Genomic DNA, 18,663 nt, shown 5'->3' with positions numbered 1-18,663 from the left:
AGGTCGGAGCGCACAGTGGGCTGGTGAAGACACCAGTTGGACTGGGAGGAGATAATGAAAGGGGATGAATGAATCACTGGAAGTTTTAGAAATACAGATGCAGTAAACTTACACCGGTTTGGTCGGCAGGTTTAGATTTAATAGATTTCCCTCAGTGCACTTCTCACCTCCATCGTCTGCCTTAAAATTGAACGCAAGTATCTCTATTGATCTGAAGTGTTACCCATGTTTGTTGATTGTGAGTCTGTTAAATATAAATTAATTCATGTGGCATTTAACAGAGCATCGGGTGTTCCGGCGATGTGCGGTAGGAACTGTAAACTGTGTCATATCACCCCGGACCCTTTTTATTGACGGACAACAACAAGACGGGCCAGCTGAGAGCTACTGGTCACAACTTAGTTAAATAGTGGATTCACATTAGTTGTCATTCGGACCCCTGTGGTTAAAGGGTTTCAGTGGACGGATAAATGTCTGATGCAGCAGGTAATAATGTTTGTCTGATGTGAAACGGACCTGCTCGTTGTTTCCAGCAGGTCCACGGCGCAAGTTCAGCTAGCTTTGAAGCTAACACGGATATTTACACAGAGGAATACTTGTTGAGGATCTTGTTTGTTTGACGGACTGTTTGTTTGTTGTTCTGTCAGAACGCCCCGATAGCAAAGAAGAGGAGGAGGTTTCACAGGAACCAGAGGTAAACACTAAAGAGATTGACGTTTGTATTCGTCGCTGACTGTAGCAAGTGGATGCTAGCAGGTGTGCTACTGTCACCCAGCTGAGACAAAATCCAAACAAGGCAGAGATCTGTGAGCGTCTGATGTTCATAACACACATCAGCTGTCTTTACTTTGTCCGGATTTATTCTGTCACTCATTATTTCTATTGTTTATAGGAACAATCCGACGACAGCAGTGAGGAGGAGGCAGCAGGAGACACAGAAAGTATGTAAACACGAGCATGTGTAATATGCTGTGAAGTTATCACCACGAAATAATACCTGATAACATCCAGTTTTACTGCTGTTGAGTATTTGTATTCTTTCTTGTATTTAGAACTATTTAATTTAAGTTTTGCCATTTGAAGATTTTGTATGTTTCGTGTTTTATGTTTTGTTATTTCTGTGGTTTTCATAGAAGCCTTTAATGGTCTCTACCACTCACCACACATTAAGATTTTCATTCGTGTAGTTTTTTTTTTTTTTACTTGATGGCTCAAGAGATAGAGCGAGTCAACCACTAAACAGTTGGATGGTGGTTCAATCCCAGTCTGTGAGCATAAGTGTCTTTGGGATAGATACTGAACTCCCAAAATTGCCCCTGATATTTGTGTCACTAGTGATGAGCGACAGACAAAGTGTTGTATATAGATGCACGAATGTTTTATTATACTAATTATCGTAAGTAATTTTCCATCCAAGTTACATCTCTGACCTCCATGCCTTCTGTCATACTTTATGCATCACAGTGTTTTAACCTATTCCATTTTTAAACGAATGATTTCATGACTAGTTTTATTTTGCTGATGATCTTATGAGCAGTAATATGGTACTTGTGTGCAGTGCATTCTCCTCCACTTTCTTTTTTTACAAATGTACTGGTTGTATTGAGCCATGTGAACAAGAGTAAATCACTGTTTTCACCTGCCCACACTTCTGCATGCTGATGATTCTCTTCTCTGTTGCTGTCAGTGGACTTTCTGCGTAACCTCTTCTCAAGTACTCTGGGCCTCGGCTCAGCAGAAAAAGTTCTGGATGAGCTGACTCTAGACGGAGTGGCTCAATACATAAAGAGTGGCAAATGTGAGTCTCCTTGCTTCCTGGATTGATTTACAGCTTAGAAGTCTGTTTCCACATTGCATTAATTATTTATTTAATTTGAAAGTTCCTTTGTGTCCACACAGGTAAGAACATCCTCTGCATGGTTGGAGCAGGAATATCCACATGTGAGTATCTCAGGTTTAAAATTGTACTAAATATGCATTTAAAAGTACTTTATGTAAGTACTATATGTGGTTGTGTGTATGTATACTTTATTGTTAATCTGTAAACCCTTTCTCTCCACAGCGGCTGGAATCCCTGATTTCCGTTCACCAGGAACAGGCCTGTATGCAAACCTGCAGAAATATAACCTTCCTCACCCAGAGGCCATCTTCCAGATAGATTACTTTAAGGTGGGTAAATAAAGTGTGAAGCATGGAACAGCACATAACAGCTCTCTCAGGGCCCTAAAAGTTTTAAGAATTTAAAAGTGAATATTAACGCTAGAACTTTGTCTGTGTTTGTTGGCTTGACCACTTTGGGTAGTTGCTCAATATACTCTCTTACAGTCATCCAATGGCAATTACAGGTATAACTTCTCCGATCTTCGTTGTCAGTACAATAAAATCTTATATTTTTTGCCATCTTGCGTCTCAGAAACATCCAGAGCCATTTTTCGCCTTGGCCAAGGAGCTTTACCCAGGACAGTTCAAGGTACACATAGCACTTCCAAATAACCAGCTCATGACTGTCATGTCATTTAGGAAACCGATTTGCTTCCTGTCTGACTTTTATTTGTGTTTAGCCGACAATCTGTCACTACTTCATGAAGATGCTAAAGGACAAGGGGCTCCTGAAACGCTGCTACACACAGGTAGGTAAACACGCATAATGTAACATAATGAAACTTCATTCATTTTGTCTGTGTTGACATTAATGTGTCTGTTCTGTCAGAATATTGACACACTGGAGCGAGTGGCTGGGCTGGAAGGAGAAGATCTAATCGAAGCTCATGGAACGTTTTACACATCACACTGTGTCAGTTTCTGTTGCCGTAAGGAATACAACCTGGACTGGATGAAAGGTTTGTTTTACTTCTGTTAGTATTTACATGAAAAATGATTTTTGAGTTGTTTTTTCCCCAATTGGGACATTGAACTTTTATTTTGTGCTTTGTAGAAAAGATCTTCTCTGATGACATTCCCAGATGTGACAAATGCAGCAGTCTGGTCAAACCAGGTCAGTTGATACTTGTCTCTCTGCTTCTTTTAACTTTTGTCTTGTTCAATTTTAGTTCAGCATTTTCTTGAAATTTTATTTCCTCTTGACGACCTGTCTGCACATCATTTTACCTCAACAAACATGACGATAGGGTAATTGTGTCATCACACTGTTTATTTCTGAATCTCTTCTTACCTCGGTGTTCATGGCTTCTCTTCACTCAGATATCGTCTTCTTTGGAGAGAATCTGCCTGTCCGGTTCTTCACTTCAATGAAGATGGTGAGCACATGGTGATGGTTCAAAAGTATGCATGCATGTGATGTCACACTTCTGCTGAAATAAACTCTTTTCACTGTCTTTATTCACCTGTCAGGACTTTCCTCGCTGTGATCTTCTCATCGTCATGGGGACCTCTCTGCAAGTCCAGCCATTTGCAGGTCTGGTCGGCAGGTACAACAGATCAAGTTTTCTATTCCTGAAATATAGTAGATTGCTCTTATAAAAAGCTTCAGCTGAGTTTTCTAAATATTGTCTAAGCAATTGTTTATTTGTTTGTCCCATTTTCTGTGGTTTCACCTGTGTTACTGGTTTTTGGGGGGTATTCAGGGTCTCAAAAAGTTGTCCCAGACTGCTCATTAACATGGAGAAGGCCGGGCAGGTGAGCAAACATCCCTCCCTGGCATCTCCTTGTTTTAAGTATTCTATTGTGTCATAAATGTGTTTCTGGATTCTCTGTGCAGCAATGTGTGTGTTTCTCCGTGCAGGCTGACCCTCTGTTCGGGCTGCTTGGTTTTGGAGGAGGGATGGACTTTGACTCGGACAAGGCGTACAGGTGATACAGAGACGCTGCTACGTCTCCCCACATATGAAAAGCTTTATTTTTCCAGTCTAACATAAATCTCATATTAGATTTTTATCAATACTTTTTCAGATTTCTCGTATAAAACATTAATATATTCTTTGTATTAGTCTGATCTTACACTTTATGTGTGCACCACCAGATGGTGCTAAAGCTGCATTCATAATGATTGTACTTTTTCTATTTTTGTGAAGAATATTTAAAAAATAATGCATTATATCTTTAAGCTATCTTTACTTTTAATCTTTAAGTACAGATGTTCAAGACCAAAAAGTTAAATGGTATTTGACATTCAGCGTTTCAATAGTGACAGGTGGATCAGCTCTGGAAACAAACAAAATGTTGTGGAGCCCAGTGCAGACTCTCATCGTGGCCTTTTTCTTTTCCCTCCAGAGACGTAGCTCACATCAGTACATGTGATGACGGCTGTTTGGCTCTAGCTGACCTGCTGGGATGGAAGGTAAGTTATCACATCATCTATATACAGTAGATTCAAAGGAGGGAAAGGAAAATAGCCTTCAACCAAAGAGTAATTAATCCTGACATCACTTCAGTCTGGAGGTAGGTCAATATAACCACTGTTGTAATTCAATCACTGTGTTGAGTGGTAATAAAGTTCAACACAGTCTCATCAGCTACAGCAGAAGCAAAAACACATGAGTGTAATTGAAATGTCAGCAGAGACTGAATGTGATTTTCCTGTATGATGTTGTGGTTGCCAGCCCCCACTGTGGGAGGACTTCTCAATAAACCCAAAACAAGAGCTGTTTTTCTCCATGCTGTCACCAGACGCTCCCCTGTGTCTGTTTACTTTACTCCTGGTGAATACTTTCTGGTTTCAACTCTTTCCAGGTGGAGCTGGAAGAATTGGTGAAGCAGGAGCACGCCAGGATCGATAGTCAGGACAAAAAAGAAAAGGCTGGTGAGAACAGCAAAGCTGCAGCCAAGACGAGCTCTGCATCAGTGGCTCCAGAACCAGAGAAAAAGGAAGAGTAACTCATTCCCAATCTCCCTTTTTATTCAAAGCGGCTGTACTGATGTCGCTGTGTGCAGGTGACCCTTAGAAGCAGATTCTGATTGTTTCTGTTTGACGTTGAGAATTGATGCAGTTTGTTTTTATCGGCAAACATTTGATTCCTCTAAACATCCTCACAGGACGACTTTCATCCCTGTGTTTTATGCTTTTGTTTATATCAGTTACTTGCACTTTACTGACATGACTTTACTTTTTTGCATCTTAGATATACAATGTTACATCTGAACCACTAGTCAAGATACTTCTATTTTGCTTTTGTTTCAAATATCATGCTCATTTCAGTCACTGATTCCAGTTTATTAACCATCAAAAGGAAACAAGGCTGTTGTGTATTGAATCGCTCATGCAAGTATCACATAGATGAAATAATAACTTCATAAAAGGTGAACTTAGGTAGTAATAGATATAACAACAGGATTATTGAAATTTAGAAAATATTCTCTTGATTTTTGACTCATATTTTTTTCATGTTGACCCTCTGCTCCTGTATGAACACATTTCTGTTAATTTTTTAACACAATGTTTTTAGATGTTCATGGGGGGGAAGTTATGCTCTCTTCATATTATGAAACTACAAACTTTACATGATGCACAGTCTATAATCACAGCTTTGCTCCCTCTGTTGCCTGGACTTCAGTTGGTTGAAAGTTGATTTTTCCTAACAACAAATGTGTAATTTAATATAAGAAAATGAAAGAGTTTCATAGTGAAGCAAAGTGGAAGCCACTTATAGTGATATTGTCTGCCGGAATCAGCTTCATTTCTATAAGCAGAAGATTATAATAACCCCTCATGCAGATTATCTTCTAATCGGTATTTGTGTCTTCATTGCGTAAATACAAAATTCACATCCTCACAATTTACCGATTTTAAAAAGAACATAGGTGACATCAGTGTATAGTCCTGCTCCAGATCTGATGGTCAGAGTCCACTCGCATAGAACACCTGCCACTGGACAATAGTTTGGCTCTGTATTAGTCTAGTCTAGTAACAGGAGGGCAGAGCTTCTCCCAGAAGAGCAACAGTTAGAGTCCAGGAACATATCACATGCTGCATGAGTGCACACATACAGTACACACACATACAGTGAATATAGGGAGAGCGGACATCATCACACATGCAGTCCATGAACCTCATACATTCTAAAAGAGTGCATGAAATTGAAGCTTCTTGGAGTAGGCGACAACAGTTTGTTGTCTTGTATGAAAAGGCCTAAAATGAACTGTACGCTTGATAATTGTAAGGGAATTATTTAAGCATCTGTATAGAATGAGTCTGTCCCAGGCTTTTTGGTCTCTGTTGTTGTTTTCCACTGTATTTGGGATATTTGGAAGAGAATGAATTGTTCTACTGTGACATATAGAAATAAAGGGGTGGGCACAGTAGCGTGAACGTCTGTACAATATTATGGAAACCAATACGAAAGTCTTGCAATAAATTTGCCATTGTAAACCTGACACCTTTCAGTTTTGTTGAGACTGAATGAGTTGATTCAACTACATGTATGTGGCTGTTTTAGGCTATAATTAGTAGAACATATGTAGAATATAGAAACGGATATATATATATATATAAATAAATAACACAGTGGCTGGGAAACAACCCAACAGTGCGTCAACACATTGTGATCCACATGTTGCATGTGACCAATGCACAGAAACACTTGGCATCACATTTTTCCAGCTAATCACAGTAAAACTATTGGAACAAAACATTGTAATAAAAAAACTGATGTGACTCTGGGAAGAATGTTTGTTTTCATGTAGAACCAGTAAGATTCAATTAGTAAGAAGCTTTCTGAGAAAATACGTTTTATAGCCATTTAAAGATCAATGTAAACGATGTTGTTGGGGCCTTTTACCATATTTACTTGTGACTCTTCATGGTTACACTGTAATCAAAACCATAGCTGTAATAATTTCTGTCACACAGCCCATTATACATTGATTATACTTTGAAATGTGCCAACATCAAAGACAATGTGGTTCACGTGCTAAATGTGAACTTTTCAGTGTGGTTTGTGCTTCCTTTTATCATTATCTTAAACCTTCAGATATTGTACATAAACAATACTTATTATGTCCTTATGAGACTGTCGTAACTTTTTTTTGGGACAACAAATTTCACAAAGAAACTAGTCGTATAAATACTAGGCGTATAAGAGCTGTATTTAGCCACACTAGTACTTTGATTTAAATGACAAGCTAGAATAATGTTCCTGTCTTTATTAGCACATGAAGACCAAGAGTTTCTGATGGTGATAAATAATTCACAAAGTGACATATGAGGGCACTCAGGTAACACATACTGTACAAGGCCCAGCTTGGGAAACAACATGGCCTGTGATCAAAACAGCTCAGTATTTTAATGCATTTTCACCAAAATGATTCTTACAAACATGAGGTAGGAAAGTGTGAAGATGCTACATGGAAAAGTTGACCAATCAGCAACACCTCTAGATGGGGTTTCCATTAGGACTGTCGGGCAGTCAGTGAACCAACCTGCGTGTGGGTGATTATGAAAAAGACTTGAAACCTCCCCACCCCCAATGTGTGATCACAAAATACAGATCGATTCAAAGTTGAGTCTAATGCATGTATCTCTTGTTTTTTCATGTATTCACAGGTCGTCTTAGACCTGTGTGATGCATTTACACACCCGGTCTGCTCTCAACTTAAAAGGTTTGAACCCTTCCCATCACTGCTGCAGAGAAACAACAGACAGATGTAGCTGTTCGGAGAGGAGACAGTGTCGTCTCAGTGTTCATGCCGTGTACAGATGAGGGTTAACCACATAAAGAATTGTGGGGAGGAGAGGAGTGACGATGAAGAGCAGCAGCCGTGTGAAATCCGCAGAGCAGCTTCATAAGAAAACACAAAGTTCAACAGACGCCAGTACGAGCAGGATGCAGAACAAGGCAGCAAACGTGGCAGCAGCACGACAGTTAGCCTGAAATTTAAAATACAAAACACTCAGGGGAGGATGTGTGTTTGAGGAGCATGTGAGCTTCCTATTTTCTTTTTGCAGTCTTGAGCAACATTTTGTTCTGTGTAGAAAGGAAGAGCTGAAGAGAGACGATTACAACATGTGTAGGAATGTGCTAATAGTGTAGAGGAGAAAGGTCACATGAACCAACTGAACCAGTGCAACACATGTAAGTATTTACCACAAAGCAATATGCTTTTTCTAAGAATTCAGACATTTTTTAGATTTTTGAAAATTTCTGAATAGGAATCCCTGAATCAGACTTTATGAAAACTGTAACTTTTATTCCAACTGAGCTGTTGTTTGTTTGTGTGCATAAACACGTCCATGTGTTTGTGTCCAGGGCAGTTCATAGTCCAGTTAACGGTACAACGGCCATACCATTCAGCAGGAGGCCGTCGCTCCTGGAGCAGCTCAGAGGCTGTCAGGAGGCCTGGTGTCCCAGAGCACCCTGGGATAGGGAAGGGGCCCACACTGCAATCTGTGGGACACCTGCAGGGGTGAGCTGTACTGTAAACTCTTCTTTACAAACACCCGTCAGTCAATCAAGCAGTCGTCATGTCAGTATGACATTTACATCATAGTTACATCAACTCTGACGCTGCTTCACTTATTCAGAGAAAGTCTTGAAATAGGTCCGTGTATGCAAGGAAATTATTTTACAAAATCTTAACAATAAAAAGTATTGATGTCTGACGTGTTAGTTTCACACACGTAGCGTGCAAACACTGAATCGTTCTCTTCTGGGTCTTCAGCCTTCAGTCTCCATCCTGGCTACAGAAACACATAAAATACTTGTGTTTCTATATAATAACAAACTAACGATAGGTCATCATCAAATGTTAATGAGACTGTGGCCTCTGTTATTATATATTATATAGTATTTTCTTTTTACTTTGATGACCTATCGTTAGTTTGACTTATGTCTCTTCTCGTTTGAGAAGCTAAAATAATGGGATATTTTTTTGTGTCTCAATTTCTTTTCATCTGTCCTTCTACTTTCCTATCTTCCCGTCATGTCTTCTCCCTGATCCTCACTCTTCCTTCTTTTCACTGTTTCATTCATTAACATATAATCCAGCATCCTCCTGTCACCTCCAGGTTAGTTTGCTGCTCACGTTATTTGTCAAAATTGTCTCAAATGAGCAAAGATGTAATTTTGTTTAACAACAGAAGTGTTCTTAGCAGGCCTGGATACAGAATCTCTGTGTCACAAAAGTAGTTCCCTCTTCTATTCAACTTCAACATAATGAACAGCAGTTTTGAGCTGAGTGCAGAAGTAGTGTTGGATAACAGCACGTGCAAGTCAGTGAAACGACCGTCAGCTACAAAGAGAGAATGTGAGTGGAGCAAACATTTATTTATCAGTTTTCTTTTTGAATGAGTCACATGACAATAATTACAGAGAAATGTAAAACTTTATCTAGAAATAACACGATGCATGAGTAATGTTGGTTTTGACACAGAAATGTTTTGCATCCCAACTAGTTCTCAAATTAAATGTTAATTTATTTCTGACTAAACTCTGCTGTTTTAATCAAGAGAGAAATATTTATGAACATCTCATCTGTCAAACGTCAGCATGCTCATAGTTTGGTGATTTCAGTGAACTCGACTCAACTTCTGGTCACACTGACATTGAAAGCCACTTCCTCTGTGTGTGTATAAATGTGTGCTAGTGTTCAACAGCTCAGTTCACTTGTGGTGCCATTAGTTGCATGTATATTGTTATAACCAGGTAAATATGTCTCAACCAAAGGTTTAGTTGTGTTTCAGTCAGTGTTTGCAGAGTAGTCAGATCATCAGTGAAGAAAAAAAGACTGGCTTTACAATGCTCTCTGTTCAAATGTTTGTTGTTTTATTGAATGCCCACGACTCGGTTCCCTTCATTCTTAACAAAAACATGTTGCTAAAGTAGATATTGTTGCTCAAGTCCAAGTGAGAGCTACAAATATTATACATCACTTTGTTTTAAACTGAACTGTTTCCACTTTGAACCAGGAAAACACACAGGCAAAACAAAAACTACAGAAATAACTTCTATGAAAAAATCTAATTGTTCAAACTTTGGCAAAAACTGTGTGTTCATGTAGGAACCAATGAATGATAGAATACATTTTGTGTTTCAACCAAATTATCATATAATTCAAAATGTTTAGCGTCGATGAAAAGTGGGTTTAATTGTATTAGACGGTTTATAATAATCAGATTGAGCCACATGAGAGTCAGAGCTGTCATTACTGCTATTGGCAAAGAGTCTGACTGTAAAGAGTTCATGTACAGTTTACATAAAATAATGCTGTTTATTTTTAATGTATTTAAAGTAAGAATACAAACAGTATAACACAAGAGACTGAGCCACGTTCAGTTAGTCAGTATCAAGCCTCCATACAATCATATCAGCTCTTTATCACCAAACAAATCACTATCACATCACTGAACCTGTGAAAAATGACATCATGACTAATGATCAATACCTAATCAATACAACCTTGTCATAGAAATACTGGCACAGTGTTGTTTTTCTTCTTTACTCTCTATTTTGTATTGTCAGCATTTTCCTTTTCAATGTGAGTCCTGTCATTGAACATTTCAGAGAAGATGTCTCCTCCCATGACGAATTTCTGTTACACTTCACTTACTAAAATGAGTCACTGTGTGTGTCTCTCTATGTGTGTGTGTGTGTGTGTGTGTGTGTGTGTGTGTGTGTGTGTGTGTGTGTGTGTGTGTGTGTGTGTGTGTGTCTGTGTGTGTGTGCGTCTGTGTGTGTGTGTGTGTGTTTCCCTCCAGAGTTTCCTAGTTGTGCAGGACTCTGCGACGTCTCTGCCCAGCCTGCTGTGTGTGTCTGCTGGAGGAGACAATGACACCATTCTCGATTATACCATCAAAAGCACAGGCAAAGGTATGGAGCTACCCGTCTTATGCAAACATGGAGTTATTTCTGTGTGTCTCTGTTTGAGAGCATCTGTCTTAATGTGAGTCTGTGTGTGTGGACCGGGTATTAACCACGTTATGGGGACCTACATCAGTGGGGACGAAATATCACGTCCCTATCATGTAAATCATGATATTTTAAAGTGAGGGTTAGAGTTAGACAAGTAGTAATGATTGGCAATGTTTGAGTAAGTCTCCCTGAAATTAATGGAAGTCATATAATGTCCTCTGGAGGTATGGAGAAATGACTGTGTGTGTGCGTCCACATGCATGTCTGTCTATAGTTATGAGGGACAATTTTGGTTCAATACCATCACGGTGAGGACATTGTGACGTAGTGAGGACATTTCGGCTGGTCCTCACAAATTCAATGGGCTGTTTGAGGGTTAGGACTTGGTTTTAGGGTTAGAATTAGGTTTAGGCTGAGGGTTAGGTTAAAGCATCTAGTTGTGATGTTTAAGGTTAAGAAATGCATTATTTCAGTGAGTGTCCTCACAACTATAGAGAGACGTGCATGTGTGTGTGCATGATCTCTAAGTTCCCCATTCAGTCACTTTCAGCCGTTATTTAATGACTCATTGCTTCTGCCGAAAAACGTCGCACTAAACTGATAAACAGTTGCAGTAAGTTTATAAAACCACATCAGGTTCTTTGTACTTGCTGCTGTTGAATGAGTGTGTCTGGAAATTGTACAGGTGAGAGCAGGTAATACTCACACACACACCCACACATACCTGCGGTAAACTGCAAATTCTGGTTCCTTAAACTGGTAACTCCCTTTGAGTGCTGATACAACTCACACCAATCCATGTTGTTTTTATTGTACATGCATGTAGTATGTGTAAAGAAAAAAAAGACTGAAGTGACCCACGTGGTATGAGATAATAAAATAATAGACTGATTAAAGGAACACTGAAGTTACTGTGACCAAGCTGATCACAGCTTTTTTTTTCTTTAGACACCCTGTTAGTGTTGCCTGTTTAAGCTTTGTTTGTTTCCAGGAATGTATTTTCATAATGAGGGTAATACCCACTCTTTCTCTCTTTCTCTCTCAGTGTTCCAGCTGTCTGAGTCTCGTCTTTCTTTCTCTGACTTGGCTCAGCTGGTGTTCTTCTACTCTGTGACCAGGTGAGGACCTGCCGTATCTCAGATATCTATTTTTGATTGTTTAAACTTCCTCCTTCCACAACATTTTATCACTACAGTACGGGGAAGCACAAACGTTTATGCCTCTGCTCATTCTTTAGTCTCTATGGCTATTCATGTTATATGAGGTCTCAGTGAAATATCTTTTTTCTAAAATAGTTTTGAATTCATTTCTCAGGTCTGTGCAAACCTCACGAATCAGTTTGTTTCATCACTGTAATTTCTCCCTGTGTGTCAGGGATGTGTTGGCTGTTTGTCTGTCAATTCCTCAGTGGATCTACAGCGTCACCGGCAAGAACAAGGATCGCCTCTCTCAGCTTGAACCCAGTGAGTCCTTTCGCACTCTATCTGACTTTGTCTCGTATCCTCAGCAAGAGGAAGTATTAAAAAACTGCAATGGACTTTTACGTACATGCAACTAAAATGTAGCTGCAAGAGTTTTAACTAAATCTAAAAAGACAGCCCACACCAGCCCTGTTGTTGAATCTCTACACTGCCAGTGAGCCACAAGATTGATTTTAAAGTTTTAATGCTAGTTTTTAAATCTGAATGGAGCTGCTCCAAATACATAACAAACATGATAGTCCAACATAACCAACATTAAATGAGATGCCTTGAAGAGCGTATTTTTTAATCAGTGTATGATTTGTTTCTGCAGAAACGTGGCTCAGCTCACCTCCTGACCAACAGATGGATGAAATGACCCAAAGGGAGCCAAGCACCGTCATGTGCTCCATCCAGGTAAATGACCCCTGTACTCCGGCTCCAACATGGGGAAACTTTCAGTAGCAATGACTCAACAGTTAACATTACTTCATCTCTGCTGGATGTGTAACTGTTCACTCACATGTCTGCATGTCAGCAGTGACTTAAAGCTTCTTCTACAGCTAAATTGTGGTGCTCAGTGTGTCACACACCATCTTTGTGTTTGTGTGTTTCCTTAGCTGACTTCCACCAACGGGGCCCTGTGTATCATCAATCCCCTCTACATACGTGATCATGGAGATGACTGGCTGACACAACGGGAGCGTACTGCGCAGTGCACCACACAGACATCAACCTACAGGCGAGAGCGACGCCTCAGCACCACTCGGCCGTGGGCAGGGGCTGGGTTACACAATAAACGGGCCATCTCATTGGACCAGGGACCCTCTCCTGCCAGTGTGGAGACTTCTGGTGAGGATGAGTTACTTTTACATATGAATTTGTATTTAGTACCTCCGCTAAGGAGGTTCTCTTTTATTTTACATTTGTTTGTTTGTTAGCAGGAGTATGTGTAAACTGTGGAGCCATTAAATTGAACATATCCAAGCACTTGATTGTAATTCATGTACAACAACTTCCTTACTTACCATCAATAAGCAGTAATTAGGAGGTTATTAAGGGAAACTGTTAATCAATGGAGTAGTTGCAGAATAAGGTCATTAAGAATAAGGCATTAATAAATGCTTCATAATAACTAATAACGAGCAAATATGCCTCTAATATCCAGGCTAATAAGCAACTAGTTAATGGTTGATATGTGTTCCCTAATATAAAGTGTTTCCAGAATTCTTTTTCACTTCCTTTAATATTGCGAGGGTGTTTTGTGGATTTCTCAGACTCCTTCTCAGATCTTAATGAAAATCAGGTATTTTTAGGCTGCTGATATTTATGAGTGTGTGTAATTTGATGCAGATCCATATAAAAATCTGGATCTTGTGAATTTAAATGTGGTTTCACAAGGAGACTGTTGGACCTTGGTGGAAATAAACACTGCACTGAAAGATATTCTCAGAAATGTGCTTCTCCCACTTTTGGGTCAGTTCACCCACATGACCTTACGTTCTCCATTCCCTGGAGGAATGTTTGACCAAGCGTTTAGATATAACCCAGATACTCTGCATGTAAAAATAATTAAAACACTCTGCAACAATGTGTTTCGGTCCAAGTTAACCAGAGAAATTGACAGAGCCATACTGTCATCATTTTACAAAGACACTGTAGGGAAGTCCACTCATCAGCTTTATTGCTAATAATGGGTTAAGAAGATTGACACCGCTCAAATCTGTCACTAAAATATGAAGCTACAGGCACAGGTAGGTTAGCTTAGCCGTGTGTCTCCCTTCAATCACTGCTGATCAGAGCTGGAGACAATTCAAACTCTTGTCTACTGCAGAGACATTTGAACAAGGAGTGAATGAAGATTGAATCAATTCCCGTTGCAAACAAAATGCAATTGTTAGTGGGTTTTTTGAACGATGAAAAAGGGACATACGTTGCCTTAAAAGCCGCAGTCACAGTAACGTGGTGTTCATACTCTGTCTCCTTATCCAGGTCTAACCAGAGCTAGATCAGCTGATTCACAAACCCCATCAACACCAGCTGCCACAGCAGAGGTGGTCCTCAGGAGGCCAAGCCGGACTTCCACCTGCAGCCCCCCACCCAGAGCAAGCATGGAGAGCCTGGATTCATCTCCTCCCTCCACACCTGAAACTTTAAATTACGCCGCGTCCGAGCTGCTGCACCGCGGCAGCCCCCTCCCTCAGTCCCCTCACAGGGTGTCCTGGATCGAAGATGGATTCTGGCTGCCCCCACCCAGGCCCTCATCCTTGCTCCACCCCCCGTCTCTGGAGCTTGACTCGCTGTCAGTCAGCAGCATTGAGGAGGAGCAGGAGTCCCAAATTCAAAGCCCTACACTCCACCACCCGTCAGCGCACCGTTTGGCCGACAAGGTCATACATCGGCTCTCTGCAGTGGGCCAAGTGCTCGGCGGGCTGGTATGTCAGAAGAAAAGACTCTCCAATCGTGTGCAAGAGATGAGCGAGCGGAGAGGCAGTTCATTTGCAGAGGCCGTGAGAGGATTCGTGGAGGCGACGCAGAAGGGAGGGGCTGATTCCGATGGGGTCACGGGGTCAGAATTCCTACAGGAAGTAAGATCATCACTTTCATCGCTGAGGGAGACTCTGCTGGACTACCCAGAAATCCAGGCGTTGTTGGACAGCATTACTGATCTGAGCGACTCAGAGATAGGTGAGTGAGCAAACGGTGAACTTTGACAGAAGATGGATAAATCTAAATCTCAGCTGTGTGCTTTATTGAAAGAACTTGTGTTGTTAAAGTCATAACTCAGTAGATGATTGATTGGTTCTCCTCTGACTTCAATTACCTTCTTAAACCCGCTGCAGACTCATTGGTGGAGCTCTCCCTCCACAAAGTGGCTCTGAAGCCCGTCTCCACCCACCTCTACTCCTGCATTCACACCTCCCGCACTAATGATGGCAGCTTCAAGTCTCTCCAGAGCAATCTGCATGTGCTGGAAAAGAATGAGGTGGAGGAGCTGGGAGGGTCAGCAGGAGTTGGGGTTCCTGACAGCATCAGCCTGGAGCGAATCCAGCAGAGGTGGATGGCGATGCATGAAGCCTACTCCCCGAACAAGAAGGTCAAGATCCTGCTCAAAGTCTGCAAGAGCATCTATGAGAGCATGAGTACAAACTGTAGCTCAGGTAAACTGGTCGTGATTTTTACTTCTCTAGTTCTGTCTGTCTTGTCTCTGTGAGTGGACTGGCTCCTTGTTTGTCTCTTAATGTCCTTTTAAATACATTCTCTCCTTTCCTGCAGGTACAGTATTTGGAGCAGATGATTTTCTGCCCTGCCTGACATGGGTGCTGCTCCGAAGCGATGTGGTCACCATACAGCTGGACACAGACTACATGATGGAGCTCCTGGACCCCACACAGCTACAGGGAGAGGGTACAGATACACATCCTTATGCTGCACACACATTTCTACCATAACCCACATAGTAAAAAATAGGATGTTAAAATATCCACCACCCCTGTAGGTGGGCACATTGGCTGATTTGTAAGTCTTCATGTTTCCTGGAACTGCTCACATGCGCTGTTAAGTTTTCTTTTTCACACCCATAGTTTGCTCTCCGAATCAGTTCGTGAGTTTGAAAACTTGTTAAAAGGTTTTCTCTTTGTTTCAGTTTCACTCAAAGAAAATCCTATGTGAAATAAAGTTAATGGTTGCAAACCATATGAGAAGATTTGGTGTCCGGGCTGACAGCGAGAAAGTAAATTTACTTTGTGACACCTCTCCAGAAGGAGGCGGTCTTTGTGGGCCACACAGACCACAATTCAGATGAAACGGAAACGAGATGGTCTGTTCTATAAAGTCCCTTTGTACTGCCCCTTTTCATGTTGCCCAGCAACTGAGCGTAATTTGGGCACAAGGAGGAAGTTATAATGCCCCATGTTTTTTTTTTACATGTGTCATGATACTGGGGGGGGGGGGGTTCCAACATTGAAGCTTTTATTTCTCTAGAATTAAAGAACACATTTCTCTGCTGCATTGGAAGAGGTCTTCAAAATGGGACCGCCTATTCCTGCCCCTGTGACGCATTCGGTCCTCCAATTCAGCCTCTGAAGGACGCAGCCCCAAAATCCCTTCTTTGTTCATTCCTTCATTCGACCCTTTATAATGGACACTCAAAATTATGCAGTAAATTATAATAATAATAATAACAGGATATTGGATTTCCCATTCAATTTCACCTGCATGAATACAGTTTTCTCCAAAACACACATATTCCTTATAATAAAATGTAAATGTAAAACAAAGTCAAACATCAGACTTAGTGAATTGCAAGTTTGTTGCTACTACCTGCTACTATTTCCTTATGATTTGGGAATGACCTCATGCCCTAAACTCAGTGACTAAACTATGTCTGTGCTGCTAAATTACAATCCGAAGTCACAGACTGTCTCCTTTCCTTCATTCCCCACATCAACAGGTGGCTACTACCTCACAACTCTGTACGCCTCTCTCTACTACATCAGCAGTTTCCGTCCACGACTGGCAGCTCGTCAGCTCAGCGTGGAGGCCCAGCAGTCTCTTAACCAATGGCATCGCAGGCGCACCCTGCACTGCAACCAGTCTCGCCGCAGCAAGCATCGACGGACCATTCGCAGACAGATGTGTCTGGAGACGGGGCCGCGGAACTGTGACACCGACACTGTGACTACAGAGGAGATTGGAAAAGAAAAGGATTGTTTTCATCCTGATGAGTCACAGCAGCAGAGAGACAGCAGTGCAGGGGCTCTGCAGCAGCTGAGAGAGGAGACGGAGAGAGAGCAAGGACACGAGGACCAATCACAGACTCCTTCTCCAGGATCAGACTGTCACCAGCAAGATGGAACAGGAAGCAAACAGGAAAACAGACAGAATCCATGTGCAGCAGAAGAAGACAAACAAGCAGAATTAAAACCGGTAGAAGAAGAATAAGGGAAATTAAAAAGATGTAAAAAATACCAAAGAAAGCTTTTGATTAGTATTAATAATGTAGTGGTGTCAAACCATGATGAGGATTTTTGAGGCGATGTGACTCCTCTGAGGGACTCCAAATGATTCAAGGCCTACATTTTTATTTTTTTATGATCTAACAATTTTCTGTTAAAAAATAAATAAATACAATTTTAAATAAAAATTTTTTTATCCCAATTACAAAAAACCTTTTCAAATAAAATGTGCAAATATAACTCTTTAGTTAATCTGGCTTAAAAGACTTCATGTTGCAGGTGATTGTAAATAAATTAAACTTTATAGAAAACATGACATGTTTAGACTCCCTGTGTAAATATATCAGAGGATCAGTTTTTCCCTTCAGCTGATATTTAACTTATTTATATGTAATAATTGATCACTCTGATCACTTCATTATAGTTTCCCAGTTGTCAGCCATCAATCCACCTTTTCCTCAGAAATGTGCTTAAGTTTCCTCAGAAACTACAGCTCAGATTTAATGATACAAGAGTTATGTTAAACCTTATCGTCTTATTCATTTTGTATTTGTTTGGAGACTATTACATTTCGTAAAGGGCAACATGAACTGGAATTATTTTATATTCTGTTTAATTTAAAGTGAAGTTATTTTTGATGAGTGCATATATTAAAATACAAATGAGAATTTGCAAAAAGACTAGAGCAAACACAAGTTAAATAAAAACGCTCCTGTTGTTAAATGTGTTGTGCTTTCTTCAGCAGCTGATTTCGGATAAATCGATCTTGTTTTGTAGGAAATTCATTGTTGAAATTTAACTCAAAAGTGCTTCTCAACAAGTTCAAAAAGACATATGATGGTATCAGCTAAGTACTTTTCCAAACACAAGTATATGTCTTCTTTTGGACCACTAGAGAGCAGCATTAACCCTGTTGTAAGGTTTACAGCTTCTATGTATTTACAGTAGAATACATAGGTTAGATTTTTTTTTTTTTTATGCAGGGAGGTATAATCTATAGTAGGAAATAAATTAAACAGGAAAAGTAATAAAATATGGATTTATTTCTGTATTTTCTAAATATGTTGAGAAACCATGTTAGTGAATGCAGCAACTGCCTATTTCTTCCAACACATTACACACACACATACATGCATACACAAACCAGTATTGCATACAGTAACATTATTAAAAAACTGTACATGTGTTGTGTGTTTAATGCTGCCCTGAAGAAGCAGTTGAAATTGAAGCGCTTTCTTTCAAGTGGTTGCATAGATTTAAGAAGCTGAAGGGATTTGAAGAAAAAAAATGTCCGCGGAAGAAGCTATTGAAGTTAAGGTCTCAACAAAATGACATGTGGGAGTGATGCAAAAAGTCGAAATGGCAGATATACTGCATTGAAGGAGTTGAAAGTGACTCATGTTCATATTTATAGCTGTTTACTGCAAGATTAAAGGAAGTGAC

General features: G+C 40.3%; 2 protein-coding genes across 4 annotated transcripts; both read left to right on the top strand.

The window, feature by feature from the left end:
- Nucleotides 1-325: 325 nt before the first annotated feature.
- Nucleotides 326-6,330, top strand: sirt2 (sirtuin 2 (silent mating type information regulation 2, homolog) 2 (S. cerevisiae)). 2 transcript variants are annotated; one of them, XM_020095263.2, is made up of 16 exons: nt 326-486; nt 648-694; nt 893-941; nt 1,688-1,798; nt 1,900-1,941; nt 2,063-2,169; nt 2,414-2,470; nt 2,562-2,630; nt 2,711-2,840; nt 2,936-2,995; nt 3,202-3,257; nt 3,352-3,428; nt 3,585-3,636; nt 3,743-3,810; nt 4,231-4,297; nt 4,690-6,330. In XM_020095263.2, the coding sequence occupies exons 1-16, from the start codon at nt 471-473 to the stop codon at nt 4,831-4,833; spliced, it is 1,152 nt and encodes a 383-aa protein (XP_019950822.1). In that variant the 5' UTR covers nt 326-470; the 3' UTR covers nt 4,834-6,330. The 2 variants fall into 2 exon arrangements, with proteins under 2 accessions (XP_019950822.1, XP_069390197.1); XM_069534096.1 differs by having other exon boundaries at nt 343-486; nt 648-806.
- Nucleotides 6,331-6,454: 124 nt separating this feature from the next.
- rinl (Ras and Rab interactor-like) lies at nt 6,455-17,943 on the top strand. Of its 2 annotated transcripts, XM_020094953.2 has the most exons (11): nt 6,455-8,027; nt 8,202-8,358; nt 10,649-10,760; nt 11,848-11,920; nt 12,177-12,265; nt 12,597-12,679; nt 12,883-13,114; nt 14,255-14,950; nt 15,106-15,423; nt 15,539-15,670; nt 16,716-17,943. In XM_020094953.2, coding segments are annotated over exons 1-11 (2,385 nt in total). In that variant the 5' UTR covers nt 6,455-8,025; the 3' UTR covers nt 17,207-17,943. The 2 variants fall into 2 exon arrangements, with proteins under 2 accessions (XP_019950512.2, XP_069390196.1); XM_069534095.1 differs by lacking the exons at nt 6,455-8,027; nt 8,202-8,358 and adding an exon at nt 8,741-9,198.
- Nucleotides 17,944-18,663: the final 720 nt, after the last annotated feature.

This window comes from Paralichthys olivaceus, chromosome 11 (genome assembly GCF_024713975.1).
Source record: "Paralichthys olivaceus isolate ysfri-2021 chromosome 11, ASM2471397v2, whole genome shotgun sequence".
In the NCBI taxonomy this organism is placed as follows: Eukaryota; Metazoa; Chordata; class Actinopteri; order Pleuronectiformes; family Paralichthyidae; genus Paralichthys; species Paralichthys olivaceus.
Note: the sequence above shows the minus strand (reverse complement) of the source record. Positions and strands in the feature narration are given on the sequence as shown.